This window comes from Pinus tabuliformis, chromosome 5_2 (assembly GCF_031772625.1).
Source record: "Pinus tabuliformis cultivar Carrire ecotype Pingquan chromosome 5_2, CPIR1, whole genome shotgun sequence".
In the NCBI taxonomy this organism is placed as follows: Eukaryota; Viridiplantae; Streptophyta; class Pinopsida; order Pinales; family Pinaceae; genus Pinus; species Pinus tabuliformis.
In genome coordinates, this window is record NC_142306.1 from 178,243,304 (window position 1) to 178,269,578 (window position 26,275).

Below are 26,275 nucleotides of genomic sequence, written 5' to 3' on the forward strand. Positions count from 1 at the left end.
TGATTCTTGTTGACTGTAACCTCGCTTCCTTGATGTGATGTTCACCTGAAGCTGACCGAGGGTTTTGACTGCAATTATTGGGTTGAGTTTGTGGACAGTTTGTTGACATTTCTACAGGACTATTTTTGGCCTCTTGTGACATGGTTCTCAGGCCAGAATTTCGGCCTCTTTCTGCATACTTTATTCATTGGACAGAAGTGAATTTTCTCTCCTTCTATGAGCATACTTTGATTGGTATTACATTGTTGACTATTTTGGATTTGTTGGAACATCCTGATGTACTATTAATGGACAGAATCTCTTTCTCATAAGGAAAGAATTTTTGGGTTTCCCCCTTGTGGATTTTGCTCTGGCTGTGAGCCTAATCTTGGTGTCTCTTGTCTCTTGCTTATTGTCTATTGTTCATTGTGTACTGAGATCTCTATTTACTCCTCTTGTTGAAAAATTAATGGTTGAAGATTTTCATATATAGTTGCTTGTTGTTTAAAAGATAAAGAAGGAACTATTTGAATCAATAGAAGTAGTTATCAAGTGTGAAAAACTATTCTAGTCATTACACTAGAATTTCAACATGGGATCAGAGCTTTGGTGAAGAAAAAGAGCAGAGAGATCATCTTGAAGAGCACTTGAAGGTATCGAAAAGTTTTTGGGTTCTGTCCTCTATTGTGATCAACAATCTTCATCGTGAATTCTTCCTTCATGAAGACTGAAAGCAAGCTTGAAGGAGCCACTAACTACAAGGCTTGGAAGGCATGGGTTGAGTTCATTCTTGAAAGGAAAAAGTCTTGGGAATTGTCACAGGTAAAGTTACTGAACCATCTGATCAAGCTGGAAAGGAGAGGTATCATGGAGATGACATTTTGGCTAGAAGTATTTTATTGGATTCTGTTAGGGACCATTTGATTCCCTATATTGTTGAACATAATACTGCTAAGGCTATGTACGATGCTATCATTGGGTTGTATACCATTAATAATGTGATTCAATCCATCCATCTAAGAGGTCGACTTTGTAATATCAAGATGACAAAGAATGACACAGTGGCATCATATTTTGTCAAGATATCTCAAATTAGAGACCAACTCAAAGTCATTGATGAAGAAGTATCTGATAAGGAATTGGTAGTTGTTGCTTTGAGTTGTCTCCATAGATCTTCGGACTCATTTGCATCAGGTATTTACTATTAGCGCAAGAGAAAATGCTCCAACCTTTGACAAGCTATGAGCAGCATGCACTCAAGAAGAGTCAAGACTCTATTCTAGAGGAGAAATTGAAGATCCAAGTATAGAAGCATTTGCAGCTCATGCAAAAGGAAACAAGAAGAAACCAAATTTTGGCAAATTCCAAAGAAGTGTAGGTAAAAGACAAGTTCCAAGATCTGCTTCAAGGAAGGATTCCACCTCTCATAGAAGACCTCCTCCTCCCTCTCCAAGTAGAAGAGATAGAAGAGCTAGAAAAGACAGAAATGATCTAACAAATGTTCAATGCTTTCATTGTCAAGCTTATTGTCATTATCAAGCTCAATGTCCTCAAAGGAATCAAAGAGACTATGAAAGGGATGATGATCGTAAAAGAAGAAGAAGACATCATGCATCTGCTGCTGATCTAATGAGCCATCATCAAAGAGGAGGCATAGGAGAAATGATTCTGAATCTGAACACTCATTTATTTATGCTCTTACAAGTTCCATTGAAAATCATGATGAAATTTGGCTTGTGGACAATGGTGCTTCTAGGCACATGATTGGAAACTGTGATTATCTATCTGAATTACTTGAAAAGAAGTTCTCTCAAAAGGTCGAGCTTGGAGACAATGGCAAATATGAAGTCAAGGGCATTGGTATGTCATCTTTCCAATTGGAATCTGGAGGTAATGTATCCATTAACAATATTTTATATGTTCCTGGTTTAAAGAAGAATTTGTTGTCCATATCATCTCTTGAAGACAAAGGATATAGAGTTGCTTTTGTTGATGGACAAGTCTTAGTATGGAAGAAAAATGCATCCTTTGAATCTGCTAAAGTCGTTGGGGTATAAATTGGAGGACTATATTGTATCCTTAGTTGTTCATTCCAAAGCTCTTTTTCACAACACTACAGAACTTAGTGAGATTTGGCATAGAAGGTACACTCATATGCACTACAAAGCTTTAGATAGATTGAAAGATTTTGTTAAAGGAGTACCTGAACTTAAGACAAATCATGATCGAGTATGCAAAGGAATAATGGATATTATACATTCTGATGTTTGTGGGCCCATGCCTGATAAAACCTTGGGTATATGCTTATACTATGTATCTTGTATTGATGATTATTCTTGCAAAACTTGGATTTATCTTTTGAAGACCATGGATCAAAAGTTTGAAAAGTTTCATGAATTCAAAGCACAGGTTGAAAATGCCACAGGCAGAAGAATCAAGACTCTAAGGTCTGACAATGGTGGGGAGTATGTATCAAATGAAGTAATTGATTTCTGCAGGGATGTTGAAATTAATGGAAGGAATTGCACAGAGAAAGAATATAACTTTAATGGAAGTTGTCAAAGCAATGCTTCATGATCAAGAGTTGCCAATGTTTCTTTGGGGTGAGGCTGCAAGGACTGTTGTCTACGTTCAAAATAGATGCCCACATGGAGTCTTGGATTATAAGACTCCCAAAGAAGTCTTTACAAGTGAGAGACCAAATGTTGAACATTTAAGAATCTTTGGTTGTCCAGTTTTTGTTCATGTACCCAAAGAGAAAAAGACAAAGTTGGAACCATCCGGGAAGAAGGGTACCTTTGTTGGATACAGTGAGAATTCAAAGGCCTTTAGGGTCTATATTCCAGGGCAATGATATATTGAAACGTGCAAGGATGTTATATTTGCTGAGGATGCTGCAATCTGGAAATCCAAGGGCCACACTTGGATTTTGATGATGAAGTACAAATTACTCTAAAGAATGTGGAACCAAAGCCCCTGGAACCTGTATCTATGAATGAATCTCCACATGAAGAATACACTGATCATGAACCTGTTGAATCTACAAAAGCTCCTATTGTCGAGACAAGAAAGAGACCTGCCTGGTTAGAGAAAACATTGAAGGAAGTTGAAGGTCATGTTGCTGCTCATGGGACTTGCAGGGAAAGCAAGAAGCCTAAAAAGTACTCTGGTTATACAACCCTGATGTGCAAGATGATTGAGTCCAAACCATCCTCCTACAAAGAAGTTGTTGAAGAGCAAGTATGGAAAGAAGCAATGACTGAAGAATATAAATCCATATTGAAAAACGATGATTGGGAGATTGTGCCAAGACCTGAGGCTAAATCTGTTGTATCTTGAAAATGGATCTACAAGATAAAAACATGTTGCTGATGGATGTGTTGAAAAATACAAGGCTGGATTCGTGGCTCGTGGATTCTCCCAAAAAGAGGGAGAGGATTATGAAGACACATTTGCTCCCATTTTGCCAGGTATGCATCTATTAGATTTGTTATTGCTCTTGCATCTATTGCATGTTGGACGTTGCATTAAATGGATGTCAAATCAGCTTTTCTGAATGGGGTCATTATAGAAGAAGTCTGCATTGAACAACCTCAAGGTTTTGAGGTCCCCAATAGAGAGACACGTGTTTGCAAATTGAAGAAGGCCTTGTATGGCCTGACGTAGGCCCCTCATGTATGGTACTTCTGTATTGATGGTTATCTGTTGAGTCTTGGCTTCAAGAAGAGTGAGGTTGATCAAAATCTATATTTCAAGATTGTTGACAGTGAACCCCTGATATTGTTTTATATGTAGATGATTTGCTTCTGACAGGAGCCAAAGTAGTGATTGTTCAGTGCAAGAGGGAGTTGGTTTCCGAATTTGAGATAAAAAATTACTATATATTACCATTCAATCTCATAATTTGGAGCAAGAAAATTCGGATCACATCATAACTTCTGAGGCTCTGTTCACATGTGCGAAGAAGAGAGGAGACCAGCAAAGTTTGACCAGCCTCTTTGACCAGCAAAGAAATAGGAAAAAGAATTTTAAAATATGTAATTTGGGTCAAAAACCCCTATAGATACCAAGTCGGCCCTACCAGTCAAGTAGGCTCTACCCCAAATGTCATGTCTATTCGCGCCCCTATGAACAGTACAAATAGAGGGAAGTTGGAGCTCATTTGGACACACACAATTCACTCAATTAGTTCTGAAATTTCGCAGAAAAAGGAGGGCCGAAGTCTGAAGCTAGAGAAGGGTTTGTGGAAGTTTTGTCTTATCTTATCTCTTGGTGAAGATTTGTTGCTGGTGTCTTGTTGTTGACGGATTTTCTGTAGGAGGGTGACTTGGCATCTAGAAGGTTGGTCATGGGTCTTGGATATCTCACTTTGATCTGATTCTATAAGAAGAGAATTTTTCCGGGTTTTCCCCTTGGAGGGGTTTTGCCCTGGCTTGGAGCCTATATCATTTGTTCTTTTTTCTCTTGTGATCTTCATGTTTATAATTGTTTGATGAAAGAAACATAATAAAATTAATAAGAGGCTATCTAAATTCACAAGCAGTTGACAAGTAAGAGAAATATAATATAATCTGCAAGCCTCCTGATTCCTTAACATGGTATCAAAGCTAAGGTTTGGATGAGGAGGCCTGAAGATCACTTCTGTTGGCTCATGGATTAATGCATCCTTGAAAGAGGCTCATTATATTACATATTTGTAGAAGCTCGCATCTATTATAACTCTATACTCTATGATTTTGGATACTCTATGCAGATCGCTTCTGATTGGATCGTAACTTGTATAACTCGCATGGTCCATATTGTTTTATACAACAACTCGATTTGGCTAGTTTACACTATGAATTTCATATCTCTATGGCATAGTACTCATGGCTCGTGACTCGCATTTACTTCTGGGACACAAGACTTGGATCAAATTTTCCTATGGCATGTATACATCCTTGTGATGACATTGCTCGATGTATATATTTTGAAGCTCACATACATGGCAATCGCTTGTATTTTTGTGATCTGCATTCCTAGAAGTATCTAGAGTTTGTAACTAGAACCCTAGAAATACCTTTTGAGAAATCATAGGAACCCCAGATTAACAAAATTGACACCATGCTCTTGTCTTTATATATTTTGCTTGGTTGTACTTGCTAATGATTGCAGCCACATCACGAAGCCTATCAAAAATAAGTGGAAGCACGATGAGAAGGATGGAAGAACAAAGTAAAGCGAGATTCGTACTCCTTGATAATGATGAGCATGTTGGAAAGAGGGAGTTGCAGGAACCCTGATGATATTGAAGTTTCCAGTTGATGAGCATATTCCTAGAATACATTGATAATTCAAAGTCGAAGCGGAAGCAAGTAGCAGAATTTGACATGACAGTCTAGAAGATATTAGAATTTGGCAACTCTAATATTGATAATTTGCTTGAACATTTGAAGAGGCTAGAAGGAAAATTTGCTTAATGATGTTGTACCTACAGAGTTGTGGTTTGATCATGGATCACATGAATTATGTGGATGGCACTTTTGATGGCTCGGACAAGCACAAGGACAAAATTGATAATGGAAAGCTAATATGACACTTTGAAGAATATAATATAGAGTTATGTTATGAAGGAAGAAGACATGTGATAGCAACTGTGAAGAAGATCGACTCCTTGAAGATGATAGATGAAACATTTAATGATTGACAAGATCCAGGAAGCTCGAAGTTTGATATGACATGATGTTGCTAGTTGTCGAGAAACCCTGTCATGAAGATGAAATGTGAAAGCTCAAATATGATATATTGCGAAATAGGAATCTTTGCAGCTACCACTAAGATCTCCATGGAAGAACAAGTGGTTGATGCATTGTTGAAGTATGAGACCAGCTAAGGACTGTGATGATGTCTCCCTAATTGAGAGGGAGTAAGAAATCTCTTCCATGCAGTGTTCCACAGGATGCATCCCCCCACTTGGGAAACGTGTCACCGCGTTCCTTGCGCTCCAAGGACGTGGGGATGTCTGGAGACGTTTCCCCATGTTCCCAAAAACGAAAACGCAATGAAACTCAAAGGGGGGGCATTTCCTCCCAAAAAAGGAAATATTTCTTGCATTTCAAAAAAAATTGAGGTCAAATCATAAAAAGAAAAAAGACAAATCCCTAAAAAAATTATAAAATATTATAAATATACTAAGAATCAATTGGGGGATTGGGGGGGAAGGGGTGGTGGTTTGGTTATTTCATATTTGAAGGGACCAACAACACAATGGGATGTTGATCCAGAGGATGATGCACAGATAGATATGGACAAGGACTTGATGAGACACATATGGGGTTGGATGGTGTGCCACTAAGCATGTTTGAGAATGCAAGTGTTTCTGATTCAAATGGTGACATGGTTTTATCTTGATTTATTCATGTAGCAGCTAGATGCAGCGACTAGCGGGGCATTACCTTGAGCAATTATGCTCATTTGTCATTTGATATGTTCTTATGTTATCTGCTTTTCTGTTTTGGACTTCAATTGTAGACTTTAGTTTGTTTTGAATCTTGATATATGATATATTAGACTTGACTCTATAAAAATTTGAATCTTGATGTATCAGACTTGACTTTTATTTCAATATTCAGTATTCACAGTTGGAACTTCAATATGGTTTAAACTTTTATTTTCATTGTATAATGTTACAATTACATGTACGATTGTATCATGCTTTTTGTTTTAAATTTGTTTCAGTGATATGATTCATCGATTTATCCTTCATGATGTAAGTGTTATATAATGATAAAGATAGTTAAATTATAAAACTTCAATGATATATTTATAATTTTTTAGTATTTACTATTTTTGTCGGGGTCCCTTGTGTTAAAGACCCGGATGTCCCCCCACGTTTCCTAAAAATTGGTGGGGAGATTTTGCATAGGCAGCTCTTGCGTTTCCCCACTCCCTCGTCCCGAAACTTGGTGGAACTATGCCTCCATGTTTGAGGACTAAGGACCTCCTCCCTGGTTGAGAGGGAGAGATGGTGGACACCATATCCTCCATATGTGTAATGCACTAGGTTAGGACTAACCATCGTACATCTACTGTATCACACTAGGAGAGAGAATGGATGATTACTAAGCATTTGGGACCAATACTCCTTCAGGATTAGGAATCCAAGATAGGAAGTAGTCCTGTGGATCAACACTCTTTGAGGATCTAACAGGGTATCCAAGATAAGAGTGGTCGAAGAGGACCGATATTCTTTGAGGATTGGAAATCCAAGATAAGAATAGTCTTGGAAGGACATACCTAGTGAACATTCAAATGGAGTATGTGCCTTGAGAAGCTGAGGTGTCCATATGTATGCCTCCCAGCATTGTACTCTAATCTTGTGGAGAGTTAGAGCTTGTTAGTCAAAAGGCCTTACTATGTTGCTATTTGACAATGCTAGTTATGATGTTGATGCTTAAAGATGGCTTATCAATTCGACTCTTCTTATGAGAATATTTCAATTTGAGAAGTATCCTTGTACTGGTTATGGAATTATGAATACCTCCCTAGTTAAGAGGGAGTGTTAGAAAATGTAACTAGGTTCGGTCTTCATAATGATCTTTGTACTTATATCATTGTATATTTTATGTAAAAGAAAAAAAAGAAGAAAAAATTATTATTATTATTTTATTAGATAAGCATGTTCTTCATGCTTCTAGGATTTGTTGAGTCAAAGAATCAAAGTCCTATTTGGACCAATTGTAAAGAAAAAGGAAAATGAATTTTTAAAATGTAGTTTGTGTCAAAACCCTCTAGATGCCAAGTCGGCCCTACCAGTCAAGTCAGCTCTGCCCCAAAGGTCATCTCTATTCGCACCCCTCTGAACAGTATAAATAGAGGGAAGATGGAGCTCATTTGGAAACACACAATTCGCTCAATTAGTTCTGAAATTTCGCAAAAAAAGGAGAGCCAAAATCTGAAGCTAGATAAGGGCTTGTGGAAGTTATGTCTTATCTTATCTCTTGGTGAAGATTTGTTGTTGGTCTCTTGTTGTTAACAAATTTGTTGTAGAAGGGTTTGACTTGGCATCTAGAAGGTTGGTCATGGGCCTTGGATATCTCATTCTGATCTGATTCTATAAGAAAAGAATTTTTCCAAGTTTTCCCCTTGGAGGGGTTTTTCCCTGGCTTGGAGTCTATACCTTGTGTTCTTTGTTCTCTTGTGATCTTCATGTTTATATTTGATAATTGTTTGATGAAAGAAACATAATAAAATTAATAAGAAACTAACTAAATTCACAAGCAGTTATCAAAGTAAGAGAAACCTAATATAATATGCAAGCCTCTTGATTTCTCAACAAACAGAACTCTAGAAATATGAGTTGCAAGGCCAACTTTAAGCTCAAATGAGAACTTGCATGTAGGCCTATTTGGGCAGCGTCAAAGAACTCTGTTGAATCTTGTATAAGGCAAGATAAGACCCGAAAGAAAAATGTTGTGCAAATGTAGTCCTTTCAAGTATGTCATGTATATACTATTTGAAAGAGCCAGAGGGAGTTGTGATGAAAGGCTCTCTCATTCTTGGAAGAGTTGATAGACTTAGGGTTTTGTAAAACCCTAGAATACCTAAAGGATAAGACTTGATTAAGGGTTTGTGAAACCCTAGAACAATACCTATTGACTTAGTTGCAAGGCAAAAGTATGCAGGGCCATCAATATTACCTTCTTGTAGGGCAAAATCAATGGCCAAAAGTCTTATGATTCACTTGACCAGGTTGTATTCTTGAAGTTATGCCAAGGCTATAAGTGGTCAAGATTGAAGTGTGGCATCAAATCTTTGTCAAATTTCACTATGGTTTGAGAACCAACAATTGATGCCCACGACAATAATGTGAATGTTGACAAGAACATATATGCATTTGTGCATGAATATGACTATTGCAGAGGCCCTTGTCAAGTATACAAAATATGCCTTGCATATGCTACTAGTATTGTATTGTTGAGATCATGATTGCATTGGCTCAGATACATTGTCGATGCTAGGGTGCCATTACTTGGTCCTTGACATTATAGATTGATCCAAAGGAGAAAGGGTTCTACATCTATTAAGCAACAAATTCCAATTAGCATATGACAAAGTTTGTATTTGGAAGTCCTAGGGTTTGTAAACCCTTGCAAACTAGAAGGCTTGGGTAAGAAAGCCCTTGGGTTTGTGGATAAAACCCTAGAGCAAGACCTAGATCGATATTTATGTTGAAAGAAGAAACCCTAGCTCATGCAAGGAAAGGAAAGCAACATGTTGATGATGAGAACGAGGACGGTGAATTTGCAGATGGATTTAGATGAATTCTGCAAGAAGTTAAAGATCAAGAGGGAGTTAACAATTTCCTTCAATTTCCTTAAGTACTCTATATCTCTCTCTTCCTTCATTATTGTTGTCGTAATACTAGTTAGTCGCTTGTCTTTGTTTCTTTTGTCGGGTTATAACCATTTCTTCCATGACCTCCTAATAAGGGTTGCAGGTACATCATGAACGTTGCCAGGGCTCTGGCAGCAGATGAAAGCATTAGAAGAACACAGCAAAGTTTGTGGCAAGAGGTTTATCCAAAATCAGTGATTTGTGCTTCAAAGGGAGAAATTGTACTGACATTCTGCATGATGACAAGAAGACCTCCTAGTTCAAAGGAAGCGAGCAGGCCAACAAGTTTGAAGGATGGTATTGTGTCGAGATCTGTGCAAAGTCAATAGTAATGGCAACATAAAAGTACAAAACAAGGATTCTCCTAGGAAGCGGGAGAGGACTATGAGGAATCGTTTGCTCCAACTATCAGGTACACTTCTATTAGAATGATTATTTATGTTGCCTCTATTATGGGTTAGAAGTTACATCAAGTGGGTGTGGAGACTGTTTTTCTCAATGGAGTAATTGAGGAAGAAGTGTATATAGAGCTACCTTAGGGCTTTAAGGTGCATGAGAGGAAATCTCGTGCCTACAGGTTAAAGAAAGCTTTGAAAAGCCCTCAAGCATGGTATTCTCGAATTGATGAATGTATGATGATCTTATTATTATATGACTTGTTTTTTATGGGAGCAGAAGGACTCACATGATAGAGGGAGCAGTGAAACCATGTTTCACTGTCAAAGGGAGTTGAACTTTAAGTTCGATATGAAGGAACTTAGTTGGATACATTACTTCTTGGAATTAGATTTGTCGCAGAAGCATGGTGAGATCTTCATTGGCCAAAGGAAGCATATTATCACAATCCTTTAGAGATATGGGAATGGACAACTAAGTCCATGGCCACTCCCATGGTAACTAATATGAAGAAGCTAAGTGTCAGAGGGAGCAACTAGGATTGCTATAGTAGGATCTGCTGTAGTAGTTGTGGTGATGGATCTAGTGAAACTAGTCAGTTTATGGTTAAGACGAGGCATGTGGCACAAGAATGTTGATAATATTGGCGATATTCGGAAATATCGCGATATTTTCAGCAAGCCGAAATATCGCGATATTTCCTTGCCTGAAAATATCACGATATTTCCGAAATATCGCCGATATTTTGGCAAAATATCACGCGACGACATAAAAAATCGTCGGGCGGGCTAGGTTGCAGCTAGAAAAGGCAATTTGGTCATTTCATTTACTCATTTTGGTTTTTGAGTCTTGGAGAAAGAAGGGAAGAGCTTTGTGGTAGTTGTCAAGGAGGAATTGAGGATCAAACAACCATTATCACCACCAACTAAGAATTTTTTGTAGATCAAAGATTGAAGAACAATGAGACAAACTTCATTTCTTCCATTAACAGGTATGTTTTTAAAAACCCCTATGTTAATGATCTTTTTCATAGATTTAGGGTTATGCTTGCTTGCCTCATAATGTATACAATATTAATGTATTGTCACCTGCATGGTTAGAGCCAGAGGAACCATTAGAACAGGGGTTGCAAGAAGAGGAGGACTCGGGGGAGGAGCAGCACAAGGAGGAGGAGCAGGAAGAAGAGGAGGAGGAGGAGACTGTAGGAGCATCAACGTCAGCACCATCTACTCTAGATATAGGAGAGCACAGCACCATACCCAGCAGACATTATTTGACATTAGGTGCAAGGGCAAGGCCTTCTCCTGCTAGGGGTTGGCCTGGAAAACAACCCATCACGTTTTCCCATAATAGAGGGAGAGGGCACTGATTTCAAATAGATAACTGCTAGTTTTACTTGTTTTGCTACATATAACTCATGATGATGAGATATTTTTATATATGTGATGTTATGTTGTATTGGTTCTCCACATTTGAGTCCTTGATTGGACAATTATCAGGGATCAACAGGATTTGGTATCGCTTTTTGATGTATCATTTTTATTTTACATCCACTACATCATATAAATCAGTGCTTTCTTCATATTTATGTGCCAATGTGTTTATTTCAAGTTGTTATTGCTTTATATGTTTAAAAATCTGAAGAAGAAAAAAAATGAATGTATTATGTATTTTTTTATGTTTGCCGATATTTTCGTTGATATCATCAATAAGATGTTTTCTGGACCCTCACCAATATTTTGTCGATAAGATGTTTTCTAGACCCTCGCTGATATTTTGTCGATACTGGTATTTTCATCATTGATACTATTGTTGTTGGTTGGCTTCAACTCTCTATTTTGGCCCTCAAAAGTGCTCAAAAAATTCAGCCAAAATAACTGGAGCCTCTGCTCATAAAACCCACAAAAACCCAGAAATCTCTTGGGCTAATTCCAACTAGCCTGGAATGCCCAAAATAGTGTTAAAGTCCCCAACTGATGAGTTTTGTGCCCAACCCAAAATATCTGCTGCAATAGCTCCAATTTCCTTCCCTCAACCTGCTGCAAATTCCTCTACAAAATTCTTCCAAGAATGAGTGAGAAGTTTCAACCCAACTACTGCTTAATCTCCTCTTCAAACCCATGCGTTGTATGGTGCCCACAAAATGCCTGCACAGTCCCTAGAGAGGAAAAATTCAGACCTCTAAATAGCAGTGCTCTTAGCCCGGAAAATTCTTAAATATGTGTGTATGCACATGCGTGGGCAGATCATTTCCTTGTTTCCTAAAAATTTGAAAGTGTCGTTTCCAAACCCATACCTGTGCCCCATTCCAAGTGACATCATTATCAATTAATTAGAGACAGGTTTATATCTGTGTAAATAATTTCAATTAAACTGGAGAAAGTTGCCAGAACTAAGACTGATCAAGGTAATGATCTAACAATACTGATATTATGTAGCCAAGAGAATATATAAAGCATAAATAAGACTGCAACTTATAATTTGTAAATATAGGCGTTTATATACTAATTCACATTGATATAGAGATGAGACCTCGCCTGGCCAATAAAAGAAGCCTCTACATCTACAAAAATACATGTTTACAAAACATATTCAAACTACAAATATTACTGCCAACAATTAGATTAGCATGCACATGCAGTATAGACTTCAAGGAAAAAAGAAAAAAGCATTAACCTGTTCACTATGTATTCGTTGAGACAATAACTTAGGAGTTTCTTCTTACCTGCTTCGATGGCTTTGAAACTTCACATTCAAGTCATTGTGAGCAGAAAATGTGATCCTCAAGCTGCATAACCCCACATGCTCTGGCAGAAGATATCTAAACTCAAATAGATGAAACACAAACATATTGTCAGTACATCCAAAAAAGATAATAATTATTATATAATTGCAGGGGACAAAATAAAAAATGAACACTTGCCTTGGAATGCTTCTTCCGTCCAGTGCATTTTTTGCCGAGGTGGCTGTATTTGGATCACTAAATTGCACCAGAGCCTGAACAAAGCATAATTTAACAGAAAACTCACAAAAGTAGCATCTTAAAAATACAGTGAGATAGGACGCATATCATTAAACTGACATCGCTTTGTTTTCAAGTCTAAATAATTTTGGTGCGTTTTTTTAAAGTTCAAACCTGGAAACCAGCACTTTTCTCAAAGGTTGCAATCTTGTGCACAAAACCGAAGGCCGAGAAAACCTGAGGTAGGAAAGAGTAGATATTAAGACTCCTGTGCATAACAAGGATTATCATATTATGAGGCAGACAGCTTTCCATCAATGACCTAAACTCCTAGATAGTTCCACAAGCCCAAACATTAAATGGCCACACTTCTTAAATTGCCTAGACTACACTTAAAATGAAAGGCAACAATAGGAAACAATGCATATGGAGTCTGGACTACATATTCACCCTCAAAATTCTTCTTAAAAATTACCAATATTGCACATGTTTGCTTCAAGAATACAAAATATTTTTTCAGATAAAATCTATCTGCCTTGTTTTATTCTTTAAATTTTAAATTCCAAAAGGCCACAAAAAATCACATCCAAAAAAGCACTGTATAGACTCTAAACTGTTTTAAACAACGGAATGTAACAATGCACAATAAAAAAGACATCCACAATCCAGATTCTTCACAACCTACCTCTATCATTCATCCCCAACCCAATTATTACAAATATGCAAAACTTTAGCTCCAAAAATACAAATACTTTCTTAGATGAATTCTAGTTGTCATGTTTCAATAATATTTAGAATCAAAATTAGCAAACTGGCACAAATCATGAACCATTCAAATTAGGGCAGCCCCAAAGAAAGCAATCACTCAATGACCAAATATTTTAATAAATTGGGTTACATGGATCTAAACAGGACTTTAAAAGGCAATAAAGGAGAGAGTAGTGAGATGCATCCACAACATTCTCAACTTGACAGGAGGTAGGGTTAAGAGTAGGAGTAGGGTCAAGAGGCAGGGTAAAGCAAAGGGGAGGAAACAAACACACGTGCGCTTTCTCCCAATGCAGTAGGCAGCCACCGAAGATGTGTCCGTGACATGGACCTGCCGATCCATGTACAGTTATGTCAAACACAAGCCATACATCAAGTATAACCCTTTGTTTGTAACTGAAATTCACAAGAGGCACATCAAAAATATTTTCATGATTACGACACTCCTTTGTAAACAGATCAATATAATAAAAAATTTACTACAAAAAAACAGAATTAACATTGACTTAAAGAGGCTAAAATACCTTTTCTGCTCCAAGTCCTGATATTTTCATTGTAGAGTTTTAAAGACTTACCAAATGCAGAACATCAATGCTGACATCACCAGCCTCTACACCCTCAATAGTCACCAGCAGAACATTGCTGGCAACATCCCCAGTGTTCTTGCTGTTGACAATTTCTTGTCTGTTGGAGTATTGAAGGTAGACAGTCTTACCCCGTACCTGAGCTGGCTCAGATGATGAAGCATAATATGAAACCATTGAAATTGCTTGATTCAAATCCGCCTATAAGGCATGACAACAATAATCAAAACTAAGATAATTCATTACTGCTCGAGAAAATATTCCTATATGTCATGAGGAAATGCAATTTCTAAGCAAAATTATTAAGGTCAGATATTGCACCTATTTTCCGTCTAAAATGTTTAAGGCATGGTTTCCAAATCTTCTGGGAGCCATCATTCTCGACAAAGTTAATGAATGTCTCAAGCCCAAGATGAAAAAGACAATTAGAAAAACACAGAAAGAGGATCTAGCCAAGAGAAACACTTACAAATTCAACAAAAGCCTGGTTACGATTAGCTCCGACATTCACTTTTGTGTTGACAATTTTACCAAATGGCTTGCCAATTTCAATAAGTTCCTCTTCAGTACATTCCCAGGGTAAATTTCTGAGGTGCAGAACCTTGGAAGGCGGTTGAGTGTAACGAAACTGTGGTTGTCCAGCTGTGGAAGCCATTTACTTCTACCACACTTCAAAATCTCGCTCTAACTCTTGGTTCAGAATAAGAGAAACGAACAATTTCTAAGTTCTATCGGGAAGGTCAAAAGCATTCAATCATATTACTCTGTGGTGAATTTAACTCCCCACAAAAGCCTGTAAGGACACAATCAAAGCAGTCTCTTCCCCTTGATGTGGAAAGATAACATCGCTCGAGACCTGCAAATGTAATTCAATTTCAACTCATTAGTCAGCAGCCGATAATCAACGAACACAGTTGGGGGATGAACAAAACATCAGCTGCGGAGCAATGAACCATACAGACAACTTACACATTTAGTGTATTATTAAAAATGGAAAATCTATATAATTTTGAGCAATTTTGAAATACTTCAACCATTTACACATCTGTAGTAGACTATGACTTAGATTGCCCCGTATGCATCCAAAGACAGATGAATAGATATCTCCAAAAAAAAATGCTTCTTGCATATTCTCGCATACAAAACGCTGAAAATCTTAGCAGGGGCAACATCAGATAAAAAGCAAAAACTGATCGAAAATATCAGTCTTGAACCCTAGCGTGTCCAACACATAAATGTCCAGGGAGCATTATCCACCAGACACAGCCATCGACCATTCTAGTAAAAATTACAAGCGTTCTAATATGCAAGAGAACAAACCGGTAACCAAAAATCTACAGCAACTCCAAACTACAAAAAGAATCCAAACAAACTTGAAACTAAGAACATACAACAACTTTCCTGCACAGTGATCGATTTTTATCTGAATAAAGCGATAACCAGGACACTAAACATCCTCAGCTCTGGCATACCCTGGACGGCCATAGCAGTGTTCATACTAGATATACACCTTTAAACAAAAATTCGCCAAAACTTGTACACTAACTGACTTATTAAATAAGAAATGAATATTTGAAAAATGAAATGAACATTGTCAGTGTTGGGGTAAAACAGTGAATAAATGTGAAAATTGGGGAAAATGGAGAAAATCTACCAAACAGACGTGGAGAACGAGCAATATTCATTAATAATCGCGTACAAAATCAGAGGACCAGGGAAAAAAAACAAAACAAAACAAAAAAACTTGGCAAATGCAAAATTTGTCAAGCAATTGTTGGGTTTAAGGTGAAACATCATAAAAAAGACGGCAATTTTGCCCGTATTCCGTACAATGATAATGAACTATTATACTAACTTTTGAAAATTCTAATGCCCTGCGAAACAAACAAACAAACAAAAAAGATCTGCTCAGGGATACCTGGAAATCTTTCGAGGAAGGTAGAATCACGTGTGAGCCCGCTGACACAAAAACGATGCAGCTCTGATGGGTGGTTGGACAACTCAAACAAGTAAATCTGAGCAGCTATACAAACTTAAGCTAATAAAAGCTTCGTCCCCAGACTGAAACCTTGGAATTTTAATGCTTTACTCAGGAAAATCTGTATATGATTGGATCCTAATGCCCTATTTCCTGGTGCAAATCGCGAGGCAGCATGTATACTACCTATGTTTTGCGTATTATAGGCAAATCATTCATCTTCTTTGAAACTGAGAATGTACTGATATAGTGTGAACTAGTTTGATTCCCAGGAGATATGTGATTAAAAGCGCACAGGGTTGGGTTTTTGGTTTCTAAATTACAGTTCTTGGACAGACCGTCCTATTAAATCATTTTTTTTTTAATTTTATAAACAGAACTTGAAAGAATAGTTCATCTTTTAATATTGCTAAAATGCTAAAATGCTTTTTTTCTCATATAATAATAATGAGGAGTACGATGTCATTTTATGATAAAACCCCTCCTTTTTGGTTATATAATAATAATGATGAGTACGAAAGTGAGAATGACATGGGAGCCCAGTAGTAGCATGCGGGTAAAGATTGACTAGTTTGTGGTGTGTGAATGTTATTTGGTGGGTATTTTTATAAAGTAGAGTTTTTCAGGGTTGGAGTTGAACAAAATAATGATTACGAAAGTGAGAATGACATGGGAGCCCAATTGTAGCATGCGGGTAAAGATTGACTGGTTTGTGGTGTGCTTTATAAAGTAGGGTTTTTCAAGGTTGGAATTTCATATCAACGTTTTTTTTCAATTTTGATGTTTATAATTAAATTGATAAATGATATTAATTATTTCAAAATTATTGGATAATGAATTAGATTTAGGTGATGTTAAATTATATTGTGATAGGTAATTTAATTGAGAAATTACACCGATAAATTTATCTATACTATTACGCATAGCAAGAAATTTTGTTTTTGTTAGATTTTTGGTTTTTGTTTAAGTTATAATAGTAACTTTAATGCTATCATTTTTTAAATGAAGTTGGTTTTTTTTAATGAAGTTACAATTTATAAAAATGTTTATATTATTATAAATTTTAAAAATTAATATTATTATAAGTGAGTTAAATATAAAAATAATGGATATAATTATTTAATAAATAATATAAAATATATTATATTATATTTTAATAATGAATATTAATTTTGTAGCCCCAAAGGTTAGCTCAACTGGTTGGGTCCCCGTTGTTAAGTACCTCGTCAATCAGGAGGTCACAGGGTTAATTCTCTTTGATGTCCTTGGGGTTAGGTCCTGCTAGTCTAGCCGACGGGCTTTAAAATATTTTCTTTGGGGTTGATCTGCCCAGATTTTTTCAAGGGAAAAAATGAATATTAAATCTATGATATTTGTATGTAAAGATATTATATTAGTGAATGAATGAGATATTAGGTTTTCTTATATATGAATTGGAGAAACTCTTTAATAATCATGTATGTAATATTTTTCAAAAATGAGTTAAATTTTGTTATTTCTCCTAAAAGGATCTCTATTGAGGATATCATGTGTTGTATAAAATCTAGTATTAAGGATTTAATGGACAGTTCTAAAGAGGTTATTAGGCAATATTGTGACTTTGTACTTAGAAGGGCTAAACCTCCTAAGAGAAACATTAATAAACACAAGCTCCTTGCATTGAAAGCTCTTAATAATAACCCAAACATTATCATTCTTAGCGTTGATAAGGGTGGAGCAATAGTTTTTCTAAACAAAATTTATTATGTGGATAAAATGTTGGACCACCTTAATAACATTGGGAATTATAAGAATCTTAGCAAGGATCCTCTTAAGAAGATCTCTAAAGAGGTCGCCAACACCATTAAATCTGATAATTCTCTAAACCAATTAACCAAAAAGTTGGTCGAAAGTAATCCCCTCGCCCTTAGAATCTATGGCCTCCCTAAGATTCATCAAGAGGGAGCCCCTTTGAGACCCATTGTTAACACTATATGTGGGCCCACTTATCTTCTTGCAGAGCAGTTGGCTCAAAAGTTGAAGCCCCTTGTTGGCCTTACCAATTCCTTTGTCAAAGTCTCTTATTCATTTGTCAATGAGATTAAAGACATTAAGCTTGACACTTCTAATATTTTAGTTAGCTTTGATGTTGTTTCTCTTTTCATGAGGATTCCCATTAGTGAAGACATTAATATCATTAGTTGCATTACAGATTCCAACACGACTAAGTTGGTCAGATTTGTAACAGCCTTGAGTTAAAAGTTTGTGTAATAAAGTTAATAAAGGCAAAATAAGAATAAGGTCATGGGACACGTATTCCAAGCTGAATGTTGGGAAAAACATCCTAGTGGGTGTTCATTTGGTTTATTATGGCTAAGGGAAATTGGCAAAGGATTTGAAAGGCAAAGAAGCATTAATTGGAATTTATTTTTGAAAATAAAGGAAAATAAGAGAAAGGGAAGGTGAAAGGTCATAGATTTGCATGGGAGGGAAATTGAAGGAAATTAGAGGAAAATGAAGAAAAAATAGGCCTCAATGATAAATAAATAAAAAAAACTTATGAGGATTAGTTCACAACCTTTTATCAGTTTTATCTTGTAGCTCTCTCTATTATCTCATACTATTGCACACTTAGAGCATTCTTGGAGCACTCCAGCATTGGAGGAAGGAAGGCAAAGGAAGGACAAGGAAGCAAATGAAAGCAAGGGACAAGCAAGGAAAAGTTGGATCATGCAGCGTCAGTGGGAATACTTGCAAGTAACAAGTTGCATATGTGATTTCCTAGCTAGTTAGTGAATGCATGGTACATGCATGTGTGTATTTGGTTCTCCTGTTGTCATTGGTATGAATTTTGCCAAGGGTGAGAGTGGTTTCAACCTTGCCTTGTCATTTTCGGATATCCATGGTGTGATGAGGTTCTTTCATTTGATTGAGCTTTAGATTGTCGGATGGTTTTGGAATTGGGTGAGGTGGTCTTAGGAAAATTCTCATAAGGCCTAGGAATCCCTTGAGCAGTTTTCGTGGGATAGTAAAGCCTAAGGGTGGAGGCAGACAAATTCCTCAAGGTATTAGTGAAGAAATTATGAGGCATCCAAGCTTGTTTTGGGCCTAGTAATCCCTTGATCGTTTATGACTCAATAGCGGTAAAGCCTGAGGGTGGAGGTGGTTTAATCTCTGGGCGGCCCTAGTTGTTTATGTATTGGTTTGCTTAAGTGATCCCTTGGCCGGTTTTGGCGGGATCACATGAGCATGAGGGTGGAGGTGGTTTAATCTTCGGAAAGCCCTAGTTGTTTTTGTCTTGAGTCCCACATTCATGCTTGGAATATGGCACGAGGATGATTGGCTGAAAGAAAGATTTGGTTTAGCTCAATATATGGTCGGGTGGTATGTGGAAGTCCCTAACTTGGTTGGCTTTTGCATATGTTAATAAGAGCTCTTTTCCTATTGTATTTCATGAGTATATGTACTTGTTATTATGTGGCTTTGATGGTTGTTCTATCATGGTTAATATGTCGGTTATTTGTTGGTTATAAGTATGGTTTCATAACAGGTTCTAACTATGGCTACTAACATCTTTTGATTGGTAAATGAATTGTGATTGAATGCATGATCTAATAGATGTTATTGCAGCTATTATGAGAGGGCATTAGATCTTCTTGATTATTCTCATATAAGTATAAGACCCTTATGTTCATATATGCATTCATGACATGTAGATTACATGTTCTTCATGTGTTTGACGAAATGCATGTTATGTTCTAGGCAGTCTAGGTCAAGTTTTGCCTTCAAATTTGTATGGTTGGCATTATTGTCATGTCATTATTGATTATGGAAAGTCTCACTGAATTATGGGCAGTGGTCTGGAGGTTGACCTAGAATCTAGGCTCAGAATAGAGGACCGCATGATCTGAACTGGACATTTTAGGTTGCAACCGCATGGATGCAGGCTTGTACATGCGGTTGGAGGCTTCCAACAACATGGAGGGATTGTTGTGGGAGTGGTTGGGGACCCAGGTCAGAGAAAAGGGTGTTCAACTTAGGTTTTGGCCACCTGGGTGGTTAGTCAGCCTTTTAGTGACCTGTAGCCCCTGTAGGTTGTTGTGAGATGTCAGTGGTTCGTTAGTAGTCAACCCCACTTCCTTGATGGAACCTAGGAGGTTGGGTCATGTCATAGTAGCTCTTATTTTCATGTTTGCCCTGGCAGGGCGGTCAAAGTGGGTAAATGTGGGAGGGGTGGTTACAGATTGGTATCAGAGCTCTCAGTTTCAACACTTGGACTGGATGGGCGGAATGTGTTGTCATACATGCATACCAGTGTCTATGTGATTGTTATGCATGCATTTTCATGGTTATGGTTGTAGTGCATGAGGGCATTATATGTAGTTGATATTAGCATGCATGATGTCGATATATTGATATGATTATGTATATACATGTATCGTGCTAATCTGGTTGATTTTGTAGATGAGATAGCCTCCCTTGAACTTCATTGAGGTATGTTGATTGTGTTTATATTTGGTTTATCTGACATGGAATGTTTGCATGAAGAAAAAGAGGATCAAATATGACTAGCAAAAATGGTGGATTACAGTTCACGAGACTCTCCTTATAGATCATATGAGCACCCTAGAGATGAGTACTCTCCTGACATAGCAGAAACCTTAAGAAGTCTAAAGGTAGAGATCAGAAGTTGCAAGGTGAACAATGATAGAATCATTCAGTCACAAGAAAGGCTTGTTAGGGCACAGGAAAAACAAGCAGAGGTCAATGCGATTATCCTTCAGAGTTTGTCAGGCTTGCAAAGACAGGGGCAACCACTGATCATTTATGGACAATAGGACAAACTAATGGGGCGTATGGTAGCAGGTCTCATGGTGGGCACTGGTCGGACAAGGATGACATAGTCAGAGATGGAATTTTCTTGGATACACCTAATAGGAGAGGCAGTGGATATGGGTTCTACTCTAGTTCTAGATCAGACATGTATCATGGTCATCGTTGTTATCACCCTTACAGGAGGAGTGACAGGGGATATTTGTCGGCTGACTTCAAGAAAGCCAAACCACCCACATTTTATGACGAGTTGAAGAAGTCAAAGGATGCAGAGGCATGGTTGTTTGGGATGAAGAAATTCTTTGAGCTACATGATTACACAGAGAATATGAAGGCCAAAATAGTTATTTTCAACCTCAAAGGGAAAGCAGGCATCTGGTGGGAAGATGTAAAGCATGTCAAAGACATCAAGACAGAGGAGTTGATTGGCATGAATTCAAGAGGCTTTTTTGAAAGAAGTACTTATCAGAGAGATACTATGACACTAAGGTCAAGGATTTTTATGAGTTGAAGATGGGATCCATGACATATGAGGAGTACACGACTAAGTTCCTGGAGTTATTGAGGTGTTTGTCGTAACTTAAGGATAATAAAACCAAAGTTCAGAGATTTATCAGTGGATTGCCATTAACATTTAAGGATCGAATTGAGTATGATGAGCCTTGGTCGCTGGAAGAAGTAATCAGAAAGTTTAAGGACTGTTATGATCAATCGAAGCGTAAGACTAAGTCTAAGCAAGGTTCAAAAGGGAATGACAATACTAAAGTAAATGGACACTGAAGCGAACAAGACCTCAGGATGCAGGTGAGAAAGAAAATGTTGCGCCTTATAAAAAATTTAATGCAGTTCAAAAGGGACATGAGTCTGAGCTTAGAGAGTAACATAATAGAGGTGATGGTAGGAGACAGTTACAGTGTTGGATATGTGACAAGGATCATCTCAAAAAGGATTTTTTGTCGTATCAGGGTGGTAGGCCTCCGATCTACAGTGATCAGGAGGCACAGACAAATGGGGATGTTGGACAGAGCATTCCTCGGATGTATGCAGCGTTTGATAACAAGCAGGCGAATCACCAAGCATTTATTATTATATGGAAGGTAAGCTATGTAATCAAGTTGTTTCTATTTTGATTGACCCTGGATATAATTATAGTTATTGTTATCACCCCAAGAAACTCTCCTAGGTTGTATCTCAGAGATGCTCGGGAAAATTAAAAACTCAACAAAAATGTTGGAAATAGGTGGATGAATGGAAGGAATGATGCATATTCAAGCCAGATAACCACTTCTACTATGCTTAACCCCAGACATGGGTGAACACCCCCATACTACAAGGCTTTAGACCACCAATTACTCACAGTTTAAGGAATAGGTGAACATGGAGAATACTGACCACACCAGCAGATGCACAAGACCCTGTGATGGCCCGCTGCAACCAGTAATAGGTCTGTAAATCTATTTCCTCATGCATAGATAGGATGACAGCTCTCTGGCATTAAAACAACAGAAACCTGCATACGCATTCAATAATACTTACTAGATTCTAACACGGAGGTGGTATGATAGCCCCTCTAATGCTAAACATCAAGAGCACATGAAAAATGCATAACATGCACAGCCTGGAACAAAGAAGAAGTGGAAAGTGAGCAATTAACAGCAAAAGAAGCTTGCATTAGCTGAAAATGAAGACCAGACGCTGCAGGTGTCACAGTAGTTACAGTCTCCAGAAGTTGAACTTTACATCAAAATAACATTCATGAACCCCCATTACATCTGTTTGCTGGGTATATATAGAGTTTGTTTACAAAGATATGCTGCTATGTTATGCGTGGAGGGGTCCTAATGGACCACCAACCACATTAACTCTCTAATTTAGTCTCTGCTACGATTTGATTGTCTTAATGAACAAATCGACCTTTCTCTGGTGTTCTGCAGTCCTTCCTGAGCAGGTAGAATGTTGTTTGAGAGGAGCGCCATAACTGATAAATGTTGAGATCTGCTCGAGGCTGTCCTTCTTCTTCTCAGCCATCCTCTTGGTTAATTGCAGTTGTTGAGGAGTAACTACTTGGGCACATAACTGCAGGCCACCTTCGTCCTTTAGGAGTTTGGAAAGGCTGTGGGAGAGGACCGTGTGGGCGAACTGCGGGAGAAAATAGGTCGTAGGATCATGCAGATCAACGGCGGAAAACACTCGGCAAGGAGTACCGGGAGGCGAGGCGGAAGAAAGCTGTGAGCTGTCGGATCCAATGCACGAACGGTAGAGATCTATCGGCGAGAAAGAAGCGGGAACAAACAGGGTCAAACCAATGTGGGCCGTCGGATTGCGGTCGGACAGATCCGACAGCGATCAGACCCGAAAGACACACGGACAATAACGAGCGGGGGGGAAGGCGGTTTCGGGGCGGGCGGTATTTATCGCACCGCCTTCGGAGCCGCAGTGGTTTCCATAAGAGGGCGTGCGATGCGAATCATCAACCGACACGTGGCCGATGGGACAGGCGGAAAACCGCTGCGATCGCGAGTTATCGCGTGGGCAGGTTCGCAGGTATGGAATGAGTGAATGTCGTCGGATCATTCGACGGACGGTCAGATGGCGGGGAAACTGATCGTGATTTATCATGCGGGGAAAAGACGAAGACCGTTAGATTGAGGCATGGCAATCAACGGCTATAGTTAAGGCGGAAGGTTATATGGGCGCGGGTTCATAGTTTAAATGCCCGGGGACTAAAGAAAAGGGGCTATCAAGGACCTTGTTGGGTTTCGGAAGGTTTAAACAGGGAATGGAAAGGCCTAATGGAGGAAAAAATGGAGATAGCAGAGGATGTGAGGATAAGCAAAAATGAAGGAGAAGAAGCTAAAAAAGCGTTGCGAGCTCCCTTTTCTGCATTAACACATGGCCGAGCTAGAATTTGGTCCTCCAAATGCTGAAAATTGTAGCAGAGATAACACTGGCTCCTTCTGGGGATGAGATCCTCCCTGTGAGGTCTCAAGAACTGCAAACCAATGCCTTCAAGCTTAAAGACAATGCCTACTGTCCATTGGGCATGGAGTCAAACTAAGTCCACACTAAAACCTGTAAAGAAAATGCTTACAATCATTAAGGCCCGGAAACTTTAAACAACATAAATATTCAAAAACTGGCCAACTGATGGGCCATCAAAATTGTTTCTGCTCCTCTCGGCCGGTTCATCATAGAGCTGCAAAACTGGATTGATTTGATCCTCTACCTCAAAAAGTTTGGGGCATTTGACCTTAATAGGCAGATATGGATCAAATTTCATCTCCCTTCTGTGTGCTCTCCTCCTTGGATGTTCTTCATGGGAGCCTTTGTACACCTGCTGAATAATCATGGTTGTTGTGTACTTGTCTATGTCATCTGTGACCTACACAATTAATATGAATGGCAAACCAATGTGTTCATGTGTAGGGGACACAAAGACATCAATTGCTCCCTTATTTTTCTTAGAACAGTCCACATCCAAGGAGGAGTTCCAAGACTGTGCACTCTCTTCCTCTGTCATCTGACAAGCTGCCTTTTTAATCTGTGTGGAGGCCATCTGAGTAGGCATCAGAATATCAAGACTGAGATGATCAATATCAGCCTTGGGCTTTGAATTATGGCCTGCCTCAGAGTTCAGGGGCAAGTTTGAGGGATTGTCACTTGAGCAGACAGAGGGACAAAAGATGATGGGGAGCTTTCCTCTCCCTTTCTAATCACTGGGCTGGGAACAAAAGCAGGTTGGCTAATTTGCAGATTTGCATAGCCATGGGAGAAAGGGCTGGCTTTAGGCTCAGCTTCTTCAAGGATGGTAGGACCTTCTGCTGGCTGCTTCTGCTAATCAACTTGTTGTTCTGTAGCTACAACAAACTCACAAGCAGTGCCATTGGATAATGCTTCTTCATATGCAGCATTGGTTAAGAAAGGGGCACTGCCGTTGTCTTCCAAACCATGGACCTCATCCTCATCTTCATACTGCTCTTCTTCCATTACTATATTCTGTAAAAGGGTCTTCACCCTTTCATCTTCATTTGTAACTTTATTTCTTTGCAAAATTTGCAAATGCTCATTTGCTCCTCTATTTGGATTTGGAGTTGGAAGAGAAAAGGAACAATGAGCTCCTGCTTCTTCAGAATACTGCTCAGCCTTTAGTTTGGAAACTTCAAAGGCCAAAAACTCTATCATCCTGGCTAATTCATCGATCTCAGGCTCTGAGGATGATGAGGACTCTCCTCCTTGTCTTCTCCTTTCAGCATCACCTTCAATTCTCTCTGCAGCCAAAATGTTCGATTCTACTTCAAAAGCTGCATCTTGCATATCAACCAGAGAAGCACATCTCCTTTCTCTTAACAACAGGCAGAACTGAGAGTCAAAGGCATGGGCATAAGTGAGCATGGCAGAAGCAGGGGTGGGTCTTACTTCAACTGGCATTCTGCTGTACATATGATTGAATCTGATGTTGAAATCAGACAGAAGCTCACCATCTTCTCTCTACAAGTTCCCAAATTCAGTATGATAAAAGAGCAGATCCTTATTATTCCCTCAGTGCTTTAGAAACACATCATCCAGGGCCTCAATGTCTGCAATAAACCTAGGGGGTAATTCTCTAAACCATTTTCTGGCTTCCCCATCTAGGCTTTCGACAAAAACCCTCATCCAAACATCCTCTTCATTGATATCCAGGTTATCAACATAGCTATAAAAGGCCTCTAAATGCTCTTCAGTTATTCCTTCTCCACCAGTAAACTTAGGCATATATTCTTGATAATCTCCTGCAGGCATGGCATTCAAATGGACAGGCAAGACCAAGGGTCCATACCTAGCAGCAACGATTCTTTCTATCTTTGTAAGGGCTTGCTGACCTGCCATGACTAGGGTATATGAAAGGATACTGGTGGACTGAGTGGTATGAATCAATGAAAAGAATGATAGAGACAGAGGAATATGATGGACAACATGGAAAGCTTCTTTCTTTGAACTGAAATTCGAAAGGGAGATGAATGACTAAGGAGCTTTATGAATCTCTGAAGGTGACTTTCACTAACAGAGATACATGGAATTTCTAAGGCTTACCTGGTCCTGATGCTCCTTTCTACGATGCTTTCCTTCGTTTTGACAGTCCTCTCTGGGTCAGGCACTGATTCAGCTGGTGATTTCTGATGATTTCTTCGAGTATGTCTCACAAACCGAGCCAAAACTTCAATGTGGAGTCGCCAAAGGTTGGTCTTCCTCCAGTGGAGTCGCCAGATAGATGATTACAACCAGAAATGTGCCCAGACCTTGTCTATCATCAAAATCTAGAACTGTGTCGTTCTCCCAGGGAAGCTGAGCTTCAATCTCCTCTCCCCGACAACAACGCCAATTAATGTTATCACCCCAAGAAACTCTCCTAGGTTGTATCTCATAGATGCTCGTGAACATTAC

General features: G+C 38.5%; 1 protein-coding gene across 2 annotated transcripts in view; it reads right to left on the minus strand.

Annotated features, from left to right (window-relative positions):
• LOC149158120 (polypyrimidine tract-binding protein homolog 1-like) overlaps positions 1–16,397 on the minus strand; it is a 39,120-nt gene extending 22,723 nt beyond the window's left edge. The window contains exons 1-6 of one of the 2 annotated variants that reach the window (XM_089436135.1): positions 15,983–16,397; positions 14,534–14,920; positions 14,056–14,265; positions 12,887–12,949; positions 12,674–12,747; positions 12,476–12,571 (exon numbers count right to left, since the gene is read on the minus strand). In XM_089436135.1, coding sequence (XP_089292261.1) covers positions 12,476–12,571; positions 12,674–12,747; positions 12,887–12,949; positions 14,056–14,265; positions 14,534–14,719 — 629 coding nt within the window. In that variant the 5' untranslated portion in view covers positions 14,720–14,920; positions 15,983–16,397. Of the gene's footprint in view, positions 1–12,475; positions 12,572–12,673; positions 12,748–12,886; positions 12,950–13,755; positions 13,877–14,055; positions 14,266–14,533; positions 14,921–15,982 lie in introns of those variants that run through there. The other variant, XM_089436136.1, reaches the window with a different exon arrangement.
• Positions 16,398–26,275: the final 9,878 nt, after the last annotated feature.